Source organism: Chiloscyllium plagiosum, chromosome 14 (genome assembly GCF_004010195.1).
Source record: "Chiloscyllium plagiosum isolate BGI_BamShark_2017 chromosome 14, ASM401019v2, whole genome shotgun sequence".
Taxonomy (NCBI): domain Eukaryota; kingdom Metazoa; phylum Chordata; class Chondrichthyes; order Orectolobiformes; family Hemiscylliidae; genus Chiloscyllium; species Chiloscyllium plagiosum.
Window position 1 is genome coordinate 5922323 of NC_057723.1, and position 20328 is coordinate 5942650.

The 20328-nt window shown below is 41.0% G+C and overlaps 2 protein-coding genes across 5 annotated transcripts in view; one reads left to right on the forward strand and one right to left on the reverse strand.

Moving 5' to 3' along the window:
- Positions 1-698, reverse strand: part of hars (histidyl-tRNA synthetase) — a 33453-nt gene extending 32755 nt beyond the window's left edge. Inside the window, exon 1 of one of the 2 annotated variants that reach the window (XM_043703076.1) lies at positions 525-698. In XM_043703076.1, coding sequence (XP_043559011.1) covers positions 525-614 — 90 coding nt within the window. In that variant the 5' untranslated portion in view covers positions 615-698. The remainder of the gene's footprint in view (positions 1-524) is intronic. The other variant, XM_043703075.1, reaches the window with a different exon arrangement.
- A 2827-nt stretch (positions 699-3525) lies between these two features.
- On the forward strand, positions 3526-19454 carry LOC122556878 (CRAL-TRIO domain-containing protein C3H8.02-like). 3 transcript variants are annotated; one of them, XM_043704132.1, is made up of 8 exons: positions 3526-3950; positions 5783-5873; positions 5950-5973; positions 6733-6933; positions 9728-9768; positions 9916-10000; positions 14717-14928; positions 19234-19454. In XM_043704132.1, exons 1-8 carry the CDS (start codon positions 3901-3903, stop codon positions 19334-19336), a joined length of 807 nt encoding a protein of 268 aa, XP_043560067.1. In that variant the 5' UTR covers positions 3526-3900; the 3' UTR covers positions 19337-19454. The 3 variants fall into 3 exon arrangements, with proteins under 3 accessions (XP_043560067.1, XP_043560068.1, XP_043560069.1); XM_043704133.1 differs by lacking the exon at positions 9728-9768 and having other exon boundaries at positions 6733-6929; XM_043704134.1 differs by lacking the exons at positions 9728-9768; positions 9916-10000.
- Positions 19455-20328: the final 874 nt, after the last annotated feature.

A 20328-nucleotide genomic window follows, 5' to 3' on the forward strand; every position in this document is an offset into this window, starting at 1 on the left:
TCATCAGGAATGGGAACAGATTTCACCCCTTCATCAGGAAAGGGAATTGGAATAGGAATTACCCCTTCATCAGGAATGGGTACAGATTTCTCTCTTTCATCAGGAATGGGAATAGGAGTAGGAATCACCTCTGCATCAGGAATGGGTACAAAGTTCACCCCAATTATCAGGGATGTGAATGGTCACTCCTTCATCAGAAATGGGAATAGTGTTCACCTCCTCGTTAGGAATGAGTACAGATGTCATTCCCTCATCGGGAATGGGAATGGGAATAGGAATGGGAATGGGAATAGGAATGGGAATGGGAATAGGAATGGGAATAGGAATCCCCCCCCCCATCAGGCATGGAAAGAGGGTCACTGACTGATCTTGCTGGGCCAGTCATTTCCCTCAGTAGAGGCCGGGGATCAGTCCTAACTGTCCATTGCCCCTCCCAGGGCTAAGGCCATTTCTCCCGGCTACAGCCGCCACTCAAGTCCGCGGATCCACAGGCCGCAGGAGCCGGATTTTATTAATAAGCCGACCTGGTCCGGAGGAGCTTGGCCCGCCTTCAGTTTACGGACCAATTCGCCCTGTTGCTTCACCGCAAGCTCTAACGCTGCTCGGTCTGCCATGTCCTGAAGTGAAAGAGAAACCGGTCAAAACCGTCAACCGGCGCCGCGTGGAGCCGTCAATCACACAAACGCACGCCAGGCCCCGCCCATTTAACCCAGACCCCGTCCAGGGGCAAACGGACCCCGCCCTAAAACCCCCAATCCCCGCCCTGAACCACGCAGACACCGCCCAGTGACATACGGACACTGCTCTGAACCAATCAGACCACGCTCAGTAAAACACAGACCCCGCCCAGAATTACGTAACACCGATCGGAGACACAAAGAACCTCCCATAAGCACCCAGATCCCGCCCAGCGGTATCCAGACCCCGCCCAGTCACGCTCAGACCCCGCCCAAATATACGCCGATCCCGCCCACGAAACTTAAGCACCGCCCAAAACCACACAGAATCCACACTGTGCTGGATAAAGTCCAAAATCACACAACACCATGTTACAGTCCAACAGGTTTAATTAGAAGCACTAGCTTTCGGAGCACCGCTCCTTCATCAGGTGGTTGTGGAGTACACGACTGTAAGACACAGAATTTATAGCAAAAGTTTAAAGTGTGATGTAACTGAAATTATACATTGAAAAATACGTTGATTGTTTGTTAAGTCTCTCATCTGTTAGAATGACCATTTCATTCTTTCATAATTTCATTTCTTTCATATGTAAATCGCAAAACATTTTTTAAGAAATTACATTCTCAAGTGAACTTTAACAATTAGTGGGAGCTCAGATAATGTATTGGGTATTAGCACCTCTGTGTGCTGCTGTCTGTGCCATAATGTTTAGACTGATTCTAATCTAAAAAATGAATTAACAGAATCTTACATGGATTCATGCAGTTTTTGAGCAAAGTACAGTGAACCCTGCAAGTACAAATTCACCCCACAAACTTATAAACAAACAATCAAGGTATTTTTCAATGTATAATTTCAGTTACATCACTGTAAACTTTTGCTATAAATTCTGTGTCTTACAATTGTGTACTCCACAACCACCTGATGTAGGAGCAGTGCTCCGAAAGCTAGTGCTTCCAATTAAACCTGTTGGACTATAACCTGGTGTTGTGTGATTTGTAACTTTGTACACCCCAGTCCAACACCGGCATCTCCAAATCAGTTTATAGTCCAACAGGTTTATTTAGAAGCACAGGTGCAAGCTTTCGGAGCGCTGCTCATTCATCAGGTAGCTAGTGGAGCAGGATCATATGACACAAAATTTATAGTAAAAGATCAAAATGTCATACAACTGATGTGATGTATTGAACAAACCTAGATTGCTGTTAAATCTTTAATCACTTAGGGTATGCAGGTTTCGGTTCATTAAAATGTAAAACCCAGAACTTTTTTCAAGTCACAGTCCCGAGATAACTTCAGGTTTCATCAGTATGAAAAAAGTAACATCTCAGTCAAAGTATTAAAGGTGTGAAGTTAGAGTCCTTGAGTCAGATTGGTTCTATCTCCAAATTAGGAATTTATAAAATGTCACATTGTTAAGGACTAGGCCAGACCACTCAAAACATCCTTAAGCAGGCAGCCCAGACCATAACTTTACACAAATGTATTCACAAAATTACACAATGAAACATAAAGAATAGAATAAAGAACCCTTACAGAACACTGTCTATCCAAACTAGACTTAATTATGCTGATCCGAATATACAAAACCGTCCCAATAAGCAAACCCCCTTTAAAACATGGTACAAAAAAGGGTCAGATGCTTACAGGTTGAAGTTAGAAGGGCAGAAGAGAGAGTTTCCACACAGCTCACTGTTGACTGAACTAAACTGCCCAGCTAGAGAGCTCACCACTCCCCTTTCATTCTACAGGTCATTTCAAAAACATGACCACTTTGGTCTGAAGTCTCATCTGTTTACATATAAACAAAAGACCTCTCAAAATCCTTTTCATCTCTGTATCAAACCAGTCTGGCCTGGTTTATTACCCCTCTGGAAAAAACAAGTACAGAGTATCCTTGAGCCAAGGAACAGCTTTTAAAAAAAAAGACTAGCTTTGCACAACATGGACTGACTGCCTACAGGTTATGTGCTTTTTGAACAAAATAGAATGTATCTGCAAATAGAATCTGCAATTGCAAATTCACCCCATAGACTCTGGGATTTACAATATTCATAAATCGAAACTGCCTCCCCATTCTAAGCGATTAAAGACTTAACTAGATTAGAGACAAAAAAATCTGCAGATACTGGAATCCAAGATAAACAAGCAGGAGGCTGGAAGAACACAGCAAGCCAGGCAGCATCAGGAGGCGGAGAAGTCAACGTTTCAAGTGTAACCCTTAAACATTGACTTCTCCACCCCTGATGCTGCCTGGCTTGCTGTATTAGACAGTTAACAGCAATCCAGGTTTGTTCAATACATCACATCAATTGTATGACACTTTGAACTTGTCCTATAAATTCTGTGTCTAATGATCCTGCCCCACTAGCTACCTGTCAAAGGAGCAGTGCTATGAAAGCTAGTGCTTCCAAATAAACCTGTTGGACTATAACCTCCCACAGTCCAAAAATGTGCAGGTTAAGTGAATTGGCCTTGCTAAATTGCCCATAGTGTTAGGTGAAGGGGTAAATGTAGGGGAATGGGTCTGAGTGGGTTGCTCTTTGGGGGGTCAGTGTAAGTAATCTTATCTAATCTAAAAAAAACCTGGTGTGGTGTGATTTTTAATTTTGCCCGCCCTCGGCCTCGCCTACATAGCCTGGCCCCACCTACATAGCCTGGCCCCGCCTCGTCACGCCCGCATGGCTGACCCCGCCCCCTGGCAGAAACTCGCCGCTCGCAGGGAGCCAGTCCCGCCTCTTTATCTCACGTGATCCATCCCGCCCATGGCATTGGTTAGGAATCCCTCGTGTGGGCAACATTTACCATCATATGGGGTGTTGCAAATTGCAACTCAATGCGGAAGTGGAACAGGGAGAATATGTGTTTACACAATGTTTAACACTTCCCATGTTAATTTATCTTGCATGTCATGGTCTTTTTTGACTTTAAAATGAGTAAAAAATTAGTGATGTTTTTATTTCATGCAATTGCAATATTGTAACACAGTCCCTGTTAACTCTCTGGGACATGGGTCCCAGATTCAGTTGAAGCTGTAATCTCCCTCTTCGACACGCACACAGACATACACAATACATCTTGCTGCAGTCACAGGAATGTTGCCGGTGCTTTGTTCTATTGTGAGCATTCAGGAGTGAGTGACGGCACAATGCGAATGATTCGCTCTGAGTTTGTGCTCTGAGTCCAGCTTTACCATCAGGCAAATAGTGGGCGACAGAAATGACTTCAAGAAACCATCGGAGTCAGAATGGAATGGCATCTTCGGCAAGGTAGCAGATAAGGGTATTGTATACAGACACACCATAAATTGGGGGAAACCGGCTCTCATCCCATAAATCCCAGAATGTCACAACATTGCTGTAACAGTAATGGGGCCATATCTATCAGTATTTAAAAAGGTTACTACATATATAATATCTTCAATCGAAATTACCAAGCACTAAAGTTACACCCATTTTGCAGTGTCCTGTTCTTAAATCATAACCTTGCATGGCTATCACTTTCTAACTAATATTGGATTATAACATGTCAAAATGAATTTTGCTGTGTATTCATTTATTTAGACTGACATTTATCCCTCAATCAGCATATGAAAATACATCATATCATTTCATATGGCTGCTTATAAAAGTTCACTAAACTCAAATTAGCTGCTACATATCCTACATTACATGTCAAACATGTTAGTAGCTGTGCAAGTACTCTGGGTAATCCTAAAGGTGTGGAAAATACTTTGTGAATATGAGGTTTACATATAAGATTAATCATTTGACACTGTAAGGATCATTGCACCTATTACCATCTCTCAAATACTCTTGTCACTCTAACTTTTACGAACTTCTTTACTCCTGGTATCCCATGATTTGTAACAAAGCTCTCAGCCACTTGATTCAATTTCCAGGTACCACTCCCTAAATATTCTCTCTATCTCTAAAAATCTTCTTTTATCCCACTGTTCAACCAAGCTTTTCATCAGTTTTAGTGATTTCAGTATTGGATTCATTGGTAACTTCGCCTGCAACTTTTTGAAGAACTTTCTTTATATTAATATTTTAAAATTCTCATCTTTGTGTTCAGAGTCCTTCATAGTACTGGACATCCCAACTGCTTTAACCTTATTCAGCGCTTTGTAAAATCTGTAATCCCTCCAATACTGGTCCCATGTCTCACACTGAGCTCCCTTGGCTCCACTGCTGGTAGTCTTGCCTGCAGTTGTGTAGGCCTTAGGTTCTGCATTTTTTTAAAAAATCAACCTGTTCAGAAATGTTATAGCACACGTCTGGAGCAGGCAAAACTTGACCTTGGTCCTCCTTGCTCAGAGGTAATTCCATCTGTAAAATTCTTATTGATTTTGAATAGGATGATGATGAAAGTGTAAATTATCTCTGAATAGTAGGAGATGACATGTAAATGGCTCTGAATGGCAAGGAAATGACCATGTAAATGGCTTTCAATAATAGGAGATGATAATGTAATTTCTTACAATCTATCAGTAAGCCAGAGGCATCCCACCCTAGCCTCGGGACATCCAATTTCCTGCAGGTCAGCAGAGCAAGTTAACCCTTTAATATCACATAACTATATTTGAATTGGACATTTCTTTCATTCAAAGAGCAATTCCTGGTACCCTGTCAAAGGGAGCTGGATTAAATTGCCCATCAGGAATTGAATTCTGGTTTGAATGAATGCAAAACCTATGAAATAAGTTGTTTCATATTTTGCATCCATAATTAAATTAAAAAGCTAAAGTTGGTTAACCTTATCGAATTATTGTTTTATTGTAATTCCTTTATTTATAAAATGGCACATAGTATTTCCACAATATTAGGATACATATTCATTCCCCAATCCACCAAGAATTCTTTATGTATCAGTAAAATAGCAGCAAAGTCCATTAGCATTGTTCTGGATGAAATGGAAGAAAAAACCTCAAGTTGTTATATTCTAATCTCTTAAAGCTCTTCAGTGATTACACCTCTCCCTACAATACATGGAGTCAGGTGTTTAATTCAGGAAGTTAACAGCTGTAGAGATTTATGGCAAAGATATGTCAAATATTTGTGTCATATATCTTTGCAATTTTTAAATGTTTTACTATTAGGGAAAATGAAAGCCTTGCCTCTGAAGAGGGATCTTGTCCGACTGTATCAGACTCAGAGGAGAATAAAGTCTTGCTAGAACAGAAGGCAAAGGTATGATTGTTTTACATCTCTGAGTCACAGCACTAATTAACAAAAATCATCTAAATTTTGTTATTTTCTTTTTCAGGATATAAGCAACACATTTCCAAAGGTAGGAATAGGTTTATGAATTAAACTATTGAATTATCTAATGAAAATATTTTGTGTGAAGTTTAAGTTCTGGATAATCTAGAGTAAATATTAATTGTGGATGGAGTTTGTGCACTGGGAAATATTTTACACATCGAGTCCAATGAAAGAAATATCTTCTCATTTATAACAATGTCTTTCATTATTTCAGGTTATCTCAAAGTGCTTTCGAGTCAGAGAAGTCATTAGGAAGTGTAATCTCTCTTGGAGCAAATGTAGCAGCCACGTATACAATTTTGGGCCAGCTTCCCTAAACAGAAATGAAATAAATGTGCTGATAAGCACTTTTAGATATTGGTGGAGGAGAACTGCTACTCCTACCAGAAGAACATGCATAAGAGAAGGCAGACAAACAGGGTTTTGGCTAAACATCTCTACTGCAAGAGTGCATTGTCGACAGTGCAGCACTTCCTCAATACTGGAGCAGAATGCTAGCCTAGATTATATGATCATGGCATAGTAGCCCATACTTTCTCACTAAGAAATTAGAGTGCAATCAAGGCTGACTGAAACATGCTTGTAAGATCAAACTATGGACTATGTCCAAACTTGGATTATTGGAAGGCTGTCTATGACCTTTCGGAGTGTCAGAAACTCCACTGGCGCACACACTCTGCCTGACCATGGGGAGGTGCCAATGTGGAGTAGTCACTATTAAAGCATTGAGGGAGGAAAGAAAATGGCCTCAGTGAGTGCCTGAGAATTGAGTGATGTTTTGCAGGATTTGAATGACAAGGCTTTTGCAAGGTTCCTGCGGGCTTTCCGATCTGTGGATCAGGCCTTCAATGCGATCCTCCGTTACTTGAAATGGAGGAAGGAGTTTGGCGTTGACTCAATTACTGTTGAGGACTCAGACATCAAGACTGAACTGAGAAGCGGGAAAGCAGTGTTGCTGGAGGAGAAAGACAATGCTGGCAGGCAGGTATCCTCACACTTTATTAACTGGATTTTTTCATTAATAGAAAACAGGGGAGAAAAATAACTCTGAAGCAAAGAGCCAGAATCTAAAGAGTTAAACATAGAAAATAGGAGCAGTCGGCCATTTGGCCCTTTGAGCTTGCTCCACCATTCAATATGACCATGACTGAACATCCAGTTCAGTCCCCTATTCCTGATTTCTCCTCATCCCTTTAGCCCGAGGAGTTACTCAATGTTTGGGCCTCAACCCCTTTCTGTGGCAGAGAAGTCCACAGGCTCCCATTGTCTGGGTGAGGAAAATCATCCTCATCTTAATCCTAAGTGGCCTACCCCACATTCTAAGACAGTGATCCTTGGTTCTGGACTTCCTAGACATTGGGAACATCCTTCCTGTCTGGTCCCATTTGAATTTTACAGGTTGATACAAGTTTTATAGGTTTCTATGAATAAGATGAGTAAATTTTGCTGTCTTCTCCACGCTTAAATCGTATTTTATATTGAAGTATTAAAATATATAAATATAGAGGAAGCAACAAATTGAAAGAAAACAACACTAACAAAGCAAAACCACTGAATGACCACGGTCTTTATCATCAATGAGATGTAAAATGTCAGAAGTCACATGATGCCAGGTTATAGAACATAGAACAATACAGCGCAGAATAGGCCCTTCGGCCCTTGATGTTGCGCCGACCTGTGAACTATTCTCAGCTCGTCCCCCTACACTATCCCATCATCATCCATGTGCTTATCCAAGGATTGTTTAATCTCCCTAATGTGGCTGAGTTGACTACATTAGCAGGTAGGGCATTCCACGCCCTTACCACTCTCTGCGTAAAGAACCTGCCTCTGATATCTGTCTTAAATTTATCACCCCTCAATTTGTAGTTATGTCCCCTTGTACAAGCTGATGTCATCATCCTAGGAAAAAGACTTTCACTATCCACCCTATCTATATTGAGAAAGGATGTACTGGCACCAGAGGGAGTACAGAGGAGGTTCACCAGGTTGATTCCAGTGTTGAGAGTGTTGGCTTATGAGGAGAGACTGAGAAGACTGGGATTATATTTATTGGAATTTAGAAGAATGAGGGGGGATCTTATAGAAACATGTAAAATTATGAAGGGAGTAAACAGGATAGACATAGATTGGATATTTCTACTGGTGAATGAAATTTGGACAAAAGGCATAGCCTCAAAATTAGGGAATAGCAGATTTAGGACTGAATTGAGAAGGAACTTCTTCACCTAGAGGGCTGTGAATCTACAGAATTCCCTGCCCATTGAAGTCATTGGGGCATCCTCAGTAAATGCTTTAAAGCTAAGATAGATAACTTTTTGAACAGTAAGGGTTACGGTGAGGGGGTGGTTAAGTGGAGCTGAGGCCATGAAAAGATCAGCCATGATCTTATTGAATGTCGGAGCAGGCTCGATGGGCCAGATGGTCTGCTCCTGCTCCTAGTTCTTATGTTCTTATAGTCTAACAGGTTTACTTGACTATAACTCGGTGTCATATGACTTCTGACTTTGCCCACACCAGTCCAACATTGGCACCTCCACATAATGAGTTATAAAACAATTAAATAATAACCAGATAATAAGTTGTCGGTTAGTTGTTTGTTACTCCACAACATTAGTATACTGAAAAAAAGACACGTTTTGTTGAAGCCTTTGCATCTTGTACTGTGAGGAAATTTGCAAGAACATAAAAGTAAAGGACAGACAACATGTATAGTGTATGAGAGGAGAATGCTGATTGGTTGGTCAGTGGACCCTAATTAGTATTTTCTCTATGGCAACACCTCTACGCATTTACAAAAGTTTTGACAAAACTGGTCATTTTCCAGCAATACTGTTACTTTTTTTGCAGTAAAAACCGAAATTACTGCAAATGCTGTAGTTCAGAAATGAAAACTGTTTTGAGGAATGGTCACTTGACCTGAAATGTTAACTCTGATTTCTCTCCACACATGCTGTTAGACTTGCTGAGCTTTTCCATCAATTTCAGTTTTAATGTTTTTTAACAATGCTGGTTGAGGGATAAATGTTGGCCCAGGACACTATGGAGGACTTTATTTCTCTTCCTCCAGAAGTGACCAGGGATTCTTTCACATCAGTTTAAAAGTGTGAATAGGATCTCAATGTGGAAAAGGGCACCTCTGAACTCCAACACTGTGTGTTCTGGGAGAATCACACTAGATTGTGGGCTCAAGTCTCTGCAATGATGCTATGAACCTATGGTTTTCTGACCTAGAGGTGAGAGGCTCCCTGTTGCCCCTAGGCTGATACCCACAATTCCTAACTACATACTGGCTCTGTAACAGCAGAAATGAATGTTAAAGTGGGTACCACAGATGTCTGATTTTACTTATGAAGAATAGAGCCTAATCTTTAAAAGTACTAGTTGCAGAGTTACACCACCTACACACAAGGATGTAATTTCCTCATGGCAGGAAACTGTGCAGGGTGTCTTTTAACAAGGGACTGTTATGCTGCAGCTCCCACACAGTTATAGCTAACCAGGAAATTCCCACTCTTATTTTTTTTTACAAGAAAGGCTGCCTCTTTCAAAACTTATTTATTTATTTTTATGTTTGGACACTACCACTGCACTGCAACAGTCGGCTTTATTTGTTTTAGGGCCGAAAAGTGCCCTTTCTTTTCATTATTTCCCCAAAATCCCCCTTGGTTTTATAATATATATATTCATGTATTGTGCGACCATCACCTGCCAGAAGGGTAATACAATAACTTTGAGATTGATAATCAACCTGTTTGGTCTCACTCTATTGCCATCAGCTCCCAAGATGGGACTTGAACTCAGAACTTCTGGCCAGGAGGTATGGACATTAGCTACTGCGCCACAAGGCCCCCAAGAGTGGCAAGTGGATTCCCAGTGAATGTCTGTCAACTGAATACAGTTAACCACCCAGTTATCACAGTTAAATTGAGGCAAGTAAAGTCATTGTGTAATTTTATTCCCTCAGGCCCATTTTATTGGTAACAGCCAAACTTCATCATGCAAAGGATCGGAACCTGCAAAGTCTTATGAAGTTCATTGTATATCTTTTGGTGAGTTTAGATTTCATGTTCAAAGAGAATTTTTGGAACATTTTAAATACTCCAGTTTAATAAGAATCCGTTATTTTACCCCTCATAATAAGTGTTTGTTAAAGCTATTGCCATCCAGCCTATTTCTTCTTTCCAGCTTTAATACTGTAGCCCTGTAGATTAAGGCACCTCAAGAGCATGTCCGAATGTTTTTTTGTTAATGTTAATGTTTTAATGTTGCCTCTGTCCCAGTCTTTCACACGGTGAGATTTGGGTGAAACAATTTCTCCTCAATCCCCTTTAATCTTCATTCCAATCGCTTTGAATCTATGCATCCCTGGTTATAGATCCTTCTAGCCACACTATCTAGGTTCTTCATAATCTTAGACACATCAATTAAATCTCCCCTCAGCCTCCTCTGTTCCAATGAAAACCAATCCAAGCCTATCCAATTTTTCTTGATCACTCAAATTCTAAGCCCAACCACATTCTCAGAAATCTCAACTGTACCCTATCTAGTGTCACCATATGTTTTCAGTAATGTGATGACCAATAATCTAGAGTAATTTATCCTCAGTCTAAGTAGAGTTTTATACAGTTCTGGGATAATTTCCTGCTCTTATACTCTAGGACTCGGCTAGTACAGACTTGTTTTGGCTGAATGGTCTCTTCAGTACTGCATGATTCTATGAAGACAGGAAGTACTCCCTTAACCATCTCATTTTCTGTCCTTTGGTCTTTGGAGATCTGTAGAAATGAATTTCAATGATACTCTACACTTTTGTTCTTCTTAGATTCCTTCTATTTATAGTTGATTCCTTGCTTCTTTAGTTACATTTGCTTAAATTCACTGGACTGAAACCCATTTGCCATTTTCCTGTAGTCTACTGCTGTCTTTTTCAATATCAATATCCCAGCCTATATCATCTGCAAAATACTTTGTCATGCTCCCTACAATTAAGTTAAAATCATTGATTCACACCAGGAACAGTAAGGAATCCAGTACTGACCACTGTGAAACACTCATTAACCATAACCATCTGATTCCTGCCATTGAGCCAATTTTTGAATCCAGCTTGCTCTTGGTTTTCATGAGCTTTGTATTTGTTGGCCACTCTGCCATGTGAAACCTTGTCAAAAGCCTTGCTAAGATTCATATTGACTGCATTAGATGTGCTGCCCTTAATGACCTTCCACGTCTCTTCTTCAATCAGCTTAGTCAAGCAAAACCTTCCCTTAACAAAGCCATGTTGACTGCCCCGATTAATCTTCTGTGAGAATGTTTTCCAATGACTTGCCATCACTGAAGAAATTTTGACTGGCTTGTCATTTCTCATTTTATTGCTTCCTCCTTTTTCAAACAACTGTGAACATTAGCTATCATCCAGCAGTCAGACTGGAGTAAGAGAGAGATGGGAAATGACCATCAGAGTCTCTTTCCTTAAGCAGCCCAGAATTCCATTTCATTTGGACCTGGAGATGCTGAAGCTATTAGTATCACTCCCTCACTAAGTTTATTCCATCCAATATCTTACGGGCCTCCTCCTTAGCTACAATGTCTGATTCATCCTTCTCTTACTGTGAAAACAGCTGAGTCTTCTTTCAGAACCATGCTCACATCTTGTACCTCCACACGCACATTATGTTTTTGGTTTCTAATAGACCCTACTCTTTCCTTAGTAAACCGCTTGCTCTTCATTATTTATAGCATATTTTGCTTTACCTTGATCTTAGAACATAGAACATTACACCCCAAGTACAGGCTCTTCGGCCCTCGATGTTGCACTGACCTGTGAAACCAATCTAAAGTCCATCTAACCTACATTATTCTACTGTCATCTATATGTTTATCCAATGACCATACTTGCCAATATTCCTTGAACTTACTTGCCAATATTTTTCCATGTCCTCTCTTTTCTGTCCTAATTTCCTTCTTGATTTCATCCCTGCACTTTCTTAACTCCTCAAGGTGTCTTGTGATATTGTGCTCAAGTCATTTGATATGAGTTTTCTCTAAATTGCCTACTTCACTCTTGCTTATTCCCTTAAATCTGGCAAGGGAAGGGAAGAAGGGTCATTGGACTTGAAATACTATGTCTGTTTTCTCTCCATGGAAATTTCTGGGTCTACTGAGTTTCTCTGGCAATATCTCTATTTGTTCTATCTCCGCTCGTATGCCTTGCACTGGTCTGACGCTGATTTACCTTCAAGTGACCAAATTGTTGCTGTTTCACACTATAACATTGGTCTTTTATTCTTGGTCTTATCCTTTTCGGTAATGATTCTAAAACTAACTCAATTATGATCTCTGCCATAAAAATGCTCTCCCATCGATATTCTATCCATTTGCTTCAATTCATTCCATAAAACTAAGTACAGAACTGCCACGTCTATAATTGAATTTGTTATTTACTGGTTAAAAAGTCTCTCAAATACAATGTAAGATTGTGTTCTCTATGCCTTTTACAAAGAGATTATCTGAATTAATAGTAGGGTGTTGATATCCTCTAGCATTATTTTAGTTCCTGAAACATTTGTTTTTCTATCTCTTTCTGACTGTTTGAGGGAGTTTGATCAGACTGTATATTGTATGAATTTGTGTCCTTCCATTCAACCCATGTGACTTCATTCAATAAAAATAAAAGAACTGCAGATGCTGGAAATCTGAAACAGAAATAGAAATTGTGGGAGAAACTCAGGTCTAGCAGTATCTGTGGAGAGAAAAACTGGGTTAACATTTCAACTCCAGTGACCCTCCTCTGACTGTACTGGATAGCTGAGAACAGGTAGTATTTATACTGATGATGGGGTGAGGGGGAAATTGATACAGCACATGGAAATAGTGAGCAGAGAGAGGGAAATAAAGGATCAGCAAACAAAGAGATAGCTGATGATGAGCAGAGACTGAGAGAGAGAAGTGCTGGGTAAAGTGCCAGTGAGAAGTGTAAGTGGTTGAAAATGGATTGGCTGTACTGGGTGCAATCCAGATAAAAATAGGGCCTAGGAATATGGGGCAAAGTAACAAATATGGAGGAGGGTGTTCACGTACTGGAATTGTGAAATTCAATGTTGAGTCCTGAAAACTGGAAGGTATCTAGGTGGAAGATGAGATGCTGATCCTGCGCTTGTGTTGAACTTCGCTGGAACACCGCACCAGGCCTGAGACAATTGTCACTGTGGGAAGACGGTGATTTGTTGGAGTGGTGGGCAACTGGATACTCACGGTCATTTTTACAAATAGAACATAGGTGTCCAGCAAAGTGGTCACCCAGTTTGCCTTCTCTCCGCACTGTTGAGGAGACCACATTGTGAGCTGTGAATACAGAAGACTAGATTGAATGAAGTGTAGGTAAATTCCTGCTTCACCTGAAAGGTGCCTGAAAGGTCTTAGATAAACGGGCAGGTATGGTACATTCTGTGATTTTATGGGAAAGTGCTGAGGGAATGTGGGGAGGTGTTGGGAGGGGAGGGAGTTGGAGTGGGTGAATGTCCCTAAGTTGTTGTTAAACAAACACAGAGAATGCTGGAGAAACTCAACAAGTCTGCTGGCATCTGTGGAGAGAGAAACTGCTAACGTTTTAACATTAAGGCTCTCTTCAGAGCCCACCAGTCATTGATCATTCTCTTTAGGGCGTGAGTTGGGGCAATGGAGGCCCAGCCAAGTCTTAGACCTCAACCTCCCCGAGGTTAAAACAGTAATACTTAGAAATGAATAGTCTGGTCATACTGAAGTTGAATGTATTAGTTCTACTGTAGAACTGTTGTGAGGTACAGAAGATAAGTTGGACTAATATATGTCAGTCACAAGATTTCCTGGTTTCTCCATGTGGCCATCCCACAGTAAGATTGTGGAAAAGCTGAGCAGAGGAGGAGGAAGAGGACAGTGTGAAGGTTATCTGGGGAATTTTATGAAGCTAACCACCTACAAATGTAAATTTCAGCACAGAGATAAGATATGGTTGCCTATTGCCCAACACAATGATTAGGACCTGTCCTATTCCTGCAATCTACTTATTTGTCTCTCAGTCCATTGAACATTGCAGCATAAATTGGACAAAGTTGCCTCAGACTCACTGAGACTTCGCTATTACCCACACTGGGGAGGGAGAGCTGGCCAGACCTCAGTCACTCAGCTGGGCCTGCCCTCCTTCTCTGAACTCCAAGTTCAGCGTCCGGCTTTTGCGATGATTGACCCCAGGTTACACTGCTGATGTCTTCAAAACACTTCCTCTTATATGTTTTCTCTAGCAAGTTTGCCTCCCATCCAGGACACTTGTGACTTTAGGATCATCTATCCAATGATTGTATAGACAAGACAGACCTGTTTTGTTGTCCTCCCTTCTGACTCTTAATTTAGCAGCCTTGATAACTATGAAGGTCAAGTAGCCTTTTCGCAACCCTTATCACCAGATTCCTGTTTAACAAGCAGAGCCTGGTTCTGCCAGTGACTACTGCTCTTGTGAAGTTGTCCACATTCTTCCATCATTCTCATAAATACATAGCTGTTCACCAATCTGCTACAGTGTAGGATGAAGATGCAGCCATTCTGCTCCATCACACATACACAGATTGGTTTCTTGGATAAATTATTGGAGAACAGGCAGATGGAATTAGTATCTGGGCATTCAAGAAAGGAGTGATATGACTGACTATTAATGCAGAGAGTGATATGGTTGATTATTAATGCAGAGAGTTCATAAAATGGCTGTGTCTTTTAACTTGTTCTGTACTCCACAGGAAACAGCAGGCAAGCAGTGTGATGATGACATCTGTGATAACTTCTGCATTGTATTTGACATGAAAGACTTTTCAATGAACAGCATGGATTACCAATTTGTTAAGAACTTAATCTGGTTGCTCTCCAATTATTATCCAGAGCGACTAGGCATTTGGCTCATCGTTAATCCACCGGTGCTTTTCAGCGGCTGCTGGGTAATTATACGCAGTTGGTATGTTCTATTCTTCCAAATGAAACCATCTTTGGGCGGCTATTGTGTGGCTGGGAGGGATCGGAGATAAGAAGGTGGTGATGGTTGGGGGGAGGGAGGGGGTGGTTGTATCTCACTCCTGTGGAAACTAACCTAGCGGGAAATCAATACCCTACACTAAAATGCCTGTGTTTCCAAAAACATAAGAATAGGAGGGTTTGGCCATTCAGTCCCTCATGTCTGCTGCATAGTATGATCATGGCTGCTTTCATCATGGCTTCAATTCCACTTTCCTTGTCTAACCCCTTCAATATATTCAGCAGCCCAGTCTCCACTGGAGACAGACCCAAACACACTATTTTGCTTTTATTATGATGAAGTTAATATCCCCTTTGTTTCTGTGTGTACATAGAACATGCTACAGAATTTCTATAGCACCCTTTACAATGTCAAAACGTTCCCAATTATTTTCCAGGCAATTAACTCCTTTTAAATTGTAGCCACAGCTGACTGACATATGAGGAAAGACTGGGTCGACTGGGCTTGTATTCATAGAATAGAGTCCCAACAGTATGGAAACAGGCCCTTCAGCCCAACAAGTTCACACTGAGCCTCCGAAGAGTAACCCACCCAGACCCATTCCCCTATCCTATCACTCTACATTTACCCCTGACTAATGCACCTCACCTACACATCCCTATGGACAATTTAGCATGGCCAATCCACCTAATCTGCACATCTCACGATTGTGGGAGGAATCCGAAACACCCGGAGGAAATCCATGAAGACACAGGGCGAATGTGCAAACTCCACACAGACAGTCACCCAAGGCGGAAATCAAACGTGGGTCCCTGGTGCTGTGAGGCAGCAGTGCTAACCACTGAGCCACCATGGAATTTAGAAGATTTGTTGGAATTTAGAAGAATGAGGTCGGGGGGTTGGGAAATGGTGATCTCATAGAAACATATAAAATCCTGATGGGACTGGACAGGCTGGATGCGGGAAGAATGTTCCCAATGTTGGGGAAGTCCAGGATTAGGGATTACAGTCTGGGAATAAGGGGTAAGGACTGAGATGAGGAAGAATTTCTTCACCCAGAGAGTTGTGAACCTGTGGAATTCTCTCCCACGGGAAGCTTGTGGATGCCTTTTCGTTGGATATATTCAAGAGGGAGCTAGACGTGGCCCTTATGGCTAAAGGGATCAAGGGGGATGGAGAGACGGTGGGAATGGAATGATCAGCCATGATCATATTGAATGGTGGCGCAGGTTCGAAGGGCCTATTCCTGCAGCTGTTTTCTCTATTTCTATGTTTAATGTAAGAAACATTCCAGATTATTTACACACAGCAACCTCCCACAAACAGCAACAAGATTCTGTTCTCATGGTAGGAGTGCCTTAAGAAAAGTTCGTGTTCTTGGTTAGATTCAATAATGAAGATGAGCTGCTGGTAGGAGTCATAGACCTGTACCACATGGAAACAGACCCTTGGGTCCAACTCGTCAATGTCAACCAGCTATCCTAAACTAATCTTATCCCATTTATAAGCAATATCCCTCTAAACCTTTCCTATTCATATACCCATCCAGGTACCTTTTCATTGTTGTACGTAGTCCCCCGTACCTGTGGGGGTTATGTTCCAGGACCTACCATGTTTAGGAGCGAACCCATTGATTTCAATGGGAAACACACCTTCCTGACAGCCTCCTGGTCTCTGGTTCTGGAAAGTTCCCATTTATATGTTCCAGCCGTGTTAAACCGTGGATAAGTGAAACCATGGAAAACGGTTCCATGGATACGGGGGGTCGCCCTGTAATTGTACAAGTCTTCACCATCTCCTCCATACCTGCACCACTCTCTGCATGAAAAAGTTGCCCCCGGATCCTTTTTAAATCTTTCCCCTCTCATATTAAACCTATGCCCTCTAGTTTTGGACACCCCTACCATGAGAAAAAGACCTTGGTTATTCACTCTATCCATTGTCCCTCATGATTTTGTAATTTTACTTTTTATTATCCATTCTTCTGTTGACAGGGTCAGTTTAGCAGGGGGCCTAACACAGAATCATCTCTCTCTGGAGTTTGATGTCATATGGTCACTTACATCATCAATGGTGTAGATAGATTAAGCATTAACTCTTTCAACTATAGTACAGAGATCATGACAAGCTCATTACCTTTAGTGGTTTTTCTTCCTTCATACCTCATTGCTATTCTCATGGGCGAGCCCAACCAGAGTTTAGTCATAGATAGTAGAAAAATACTTGCAAATGACGGACGTGTAACTCCATCATAAAGGATCCAAGAATGTAGTCATGGATCACGTCGGATCCCCAGAGTGGTGCACCACGGTCAAAGAGATAGCTCTTTTACAATGCTGACACAGTTATTGTGCAGGTAATTACAGCAACCAACTGTGCACAGTGCAATCCCACAGAGAGAAAATGAAACAAAACACAGTAGCTTCTGTCTTTGGAAGAGTTGTATGTTGATGTAGGAGAACTCAACTGCTCTTCTACAAATTGCACCATTGTCCAGAAAGGCAGAAGAGGCCTCAGTTCTAATTCGCATCCAAAAGACGACTCCTCTGATAGTGCAGCACTCCCTTCCTACTATACTGGGAGTGTCAGTTGTGATTGAGTTAAGGGATAACAGAGTTACCAACTGATGGACTAAATCACTTCAGAGAAAGAGTTGCATTTTTATCGAAATTTCATCTCCCAAAGCACCTTCCAGACAAATGAACACCTTTGAAATGTGGTCACAATAGGATACACAGCAGACAATGTGTACACTGAAAGCACACACTACTTGGTGATGTTGATCAGACAGACTGAATTATTATTATTGATGTTGAAGGAGAAATTTTGAAAGGATCTTGAAGCACAGTGGTAGTATCCTTTCCCCTGAGCCAGGAAACCCAGGTTCAAGAGTCACCTGCTCCAAAGGTACATGATAACATCTCTGAACAGGGTGATTAGAAAATACTGAGGTCCAAATGTCAGATTGGGCACTAGGGGAGAATTCTGTAATTCAAAATTGTGTCTGCAATTCTTCTATCATCACTGGAAAAAGTAGAAAGGATCCTGATGTGATCAATGGAGCCCCAACATTGTAACATTTCCTCAGTTCTACCCTGGAGTCATACAGCATGGAAACAGACCTTTCAGTCCATCCAACCCAAGCTGACACATATTCCCAAACAAAATGAGTCCCACCTGTCTGCATTTGGCCCATATCCCTCCAGTCCTTTCCTATTTATGTACTTACCAACATTTTTAACATTGTAACTGTACCTGAATCCACCACTTCCTCTGGCAGTTCATTCCACACATAAACCTCTGTCTGTGTAAAAACATTGCCCCTTATGTCCTTTTTAAATGTTTCTCCTCTTGTCTTAAAAATATGTCCCTTAGTTTTGAACACACCCCACACTAGGGAAAATGTGTTTGTTATTCACCTTATCTATTCCCCACAAGATTTCAAAGATCTATATAAGGTCACTGCTTGGTCCAGTGTAAAAAGTCCCAGCCTATCTAGCCTATTTTGTTTTAACTCAAACCTTCTGTTCCCAGCAACATCCTGGTAAATTTTTTTTGAAACCTTGCAAATTTAATAATATCCTTCCTATAACAAGGTGATCAGAACTGCACACAGTACTCCACAGAGGCCTCACCAACATCCTACAACCTCACCATAACATTTCAACTCCTATACTCAAAAGGTCTGAGCAATTAAGGCAAGCATGCTAAATGCCTTCTTAACACCACCCTGTCTACCTGTGATGCAAATTTCAAAGAACTATATACCTGAACCCCTAGGTCTCTCTGTTCTACAACACTACCCAGGGCCCTAATTGTATAAGTCCTACCTTTGATTGTTTTGCCAAAATGTAATACCTCACGTTTATCCAAATTAAACTTCATCTGTCACTCCTCAGCCCATTGACCCAATGGATCAAGATGTCTTTGTAATCTCAGGTAACTTTCTTCACTATCCACTTCACCACCAATTTTAATGTCAACTGCAAACTTATTAATCATGCCTCCTATATTCTGAACCAAATCATTTGTATAAATGACAAACAAAAGTTCCCCTAGTCCCAATCCCTGTGGAACACCACTGGTCATAGGCCTCTATTCTGCAAAACAACCCTTCGCCGTCATTCTCTATTTCTGCACAGATTTTGTGATCAAGTTTCTTGGAATGGGGATTTCAAGTTAAAACTTAGTGACGCTGGAGATGAAAGTGGTCCCCACTGAGTCACTGCTGAAGTTTAGTCTTAAGCTGAATTGTAATGTGAGCATTTCTCAACTCCAATCTTCCAGGTTGGACGAAAACACTGCCAAGAAAGTAACCTTCATCACTAAACCAGAACAACTGGCTGAGTACATCCGCCTGGAGGTTTTACCCAGGAATCTGTTTCTGTGATCATGTAAAGACAGAGATTCTATTGTGTATAGGTTAGCAATGATCAAAATAATGATGTCAGAGAGTTGCAACCTCACAAGTTTTTAAAAATTACTGTACATTTTAAAAATAAATTTTTTTTGCCTTTATTCACAGAATGACAATTATTATGGTACAGAAAGAGGCCATTCAGCTCAATATGCCTGCACCAGTTCTATTATCTAGTACCAATCACCTGCCTTTCCGCCATATCATCATATATCATTACTATTAAAAAAAAACCCAATGCCCTCTTAAATGCCTCAGTCAAATCAGCCTCCTCCACACTTCCAGGCAGTTTAATTTGGCTCCTGGTGCTGGTAATGTCAATTTCCCAGTACATCAGAAAGATGATCTGGTGATTCTGAGTTAACCACATACACAATCAGGTTAGAAGAGAGTAAATAAGTGCTTATTTTTGTTCTTAAAACTCAGATGTATAGTATTAAAAGATAACAAGTCCTGATTCATGACCCCCATACAAACTGGAAAAATACAAGTAACAGGTTAGCAGAGGATTGACTGAAATATACAATTAGATGTTCCTTTGCTGCTAAAGGTACAACTGTTTAATTTGAGTTATTCTGGACACAATAGTGCTGAGATGAAATCTTGCTTTAAAAATCTTTTTGCAGTATGTATCTGGTCAGTTACAGCAAACAGGAGGTGATGGCCTAGTGGCATTATCACCAGACTATTAATCTGGAGACCCAGGAACCAGCCTTCAAATCCCACCATGCCAGATGGTGGAATTTGAACTCAATAAAAACCTGGAATTAAAAGAGTGATGATGACCAAGAATCCACTGTTGATTGTTGGGGAAAAAAATACTATCTGATTTGCTAGTGTCCTTTAAGGAAGGATATAGCCATCTTTATCTGGTCTGGCCTACATGTGATTCCAGAACCACAACAATATGGTTGACTCTTAACCACCTTCTGAACAATTGGGGTTGGGCAATGAATGCAGACACA

Bases quoted from the DNA above. Each gene is read 5' to 3' on its own strand.
- LOC122556878 (XM_043704132.1), top strand. From the start codon at position 3,901: ATGACTTCAAGAAACCATCGGAGTCAGAATGGAATGGCATCTTCGGCA. The intron at 5,974-6,732 runs GTAGGAATAGGT...GATGTTTTGCAG, and splicing joins TAAGCAACACATTTCCAAAG to GATTTGAATGACAAGGCTTT. The intron at 10,001-14,716 runs GTGAGTTTAGAT...TGTACTCCACAG, and splicing joins AGTTCATTGTATATCTTTTG to GAAACAGCAGGCAAGCAGTG.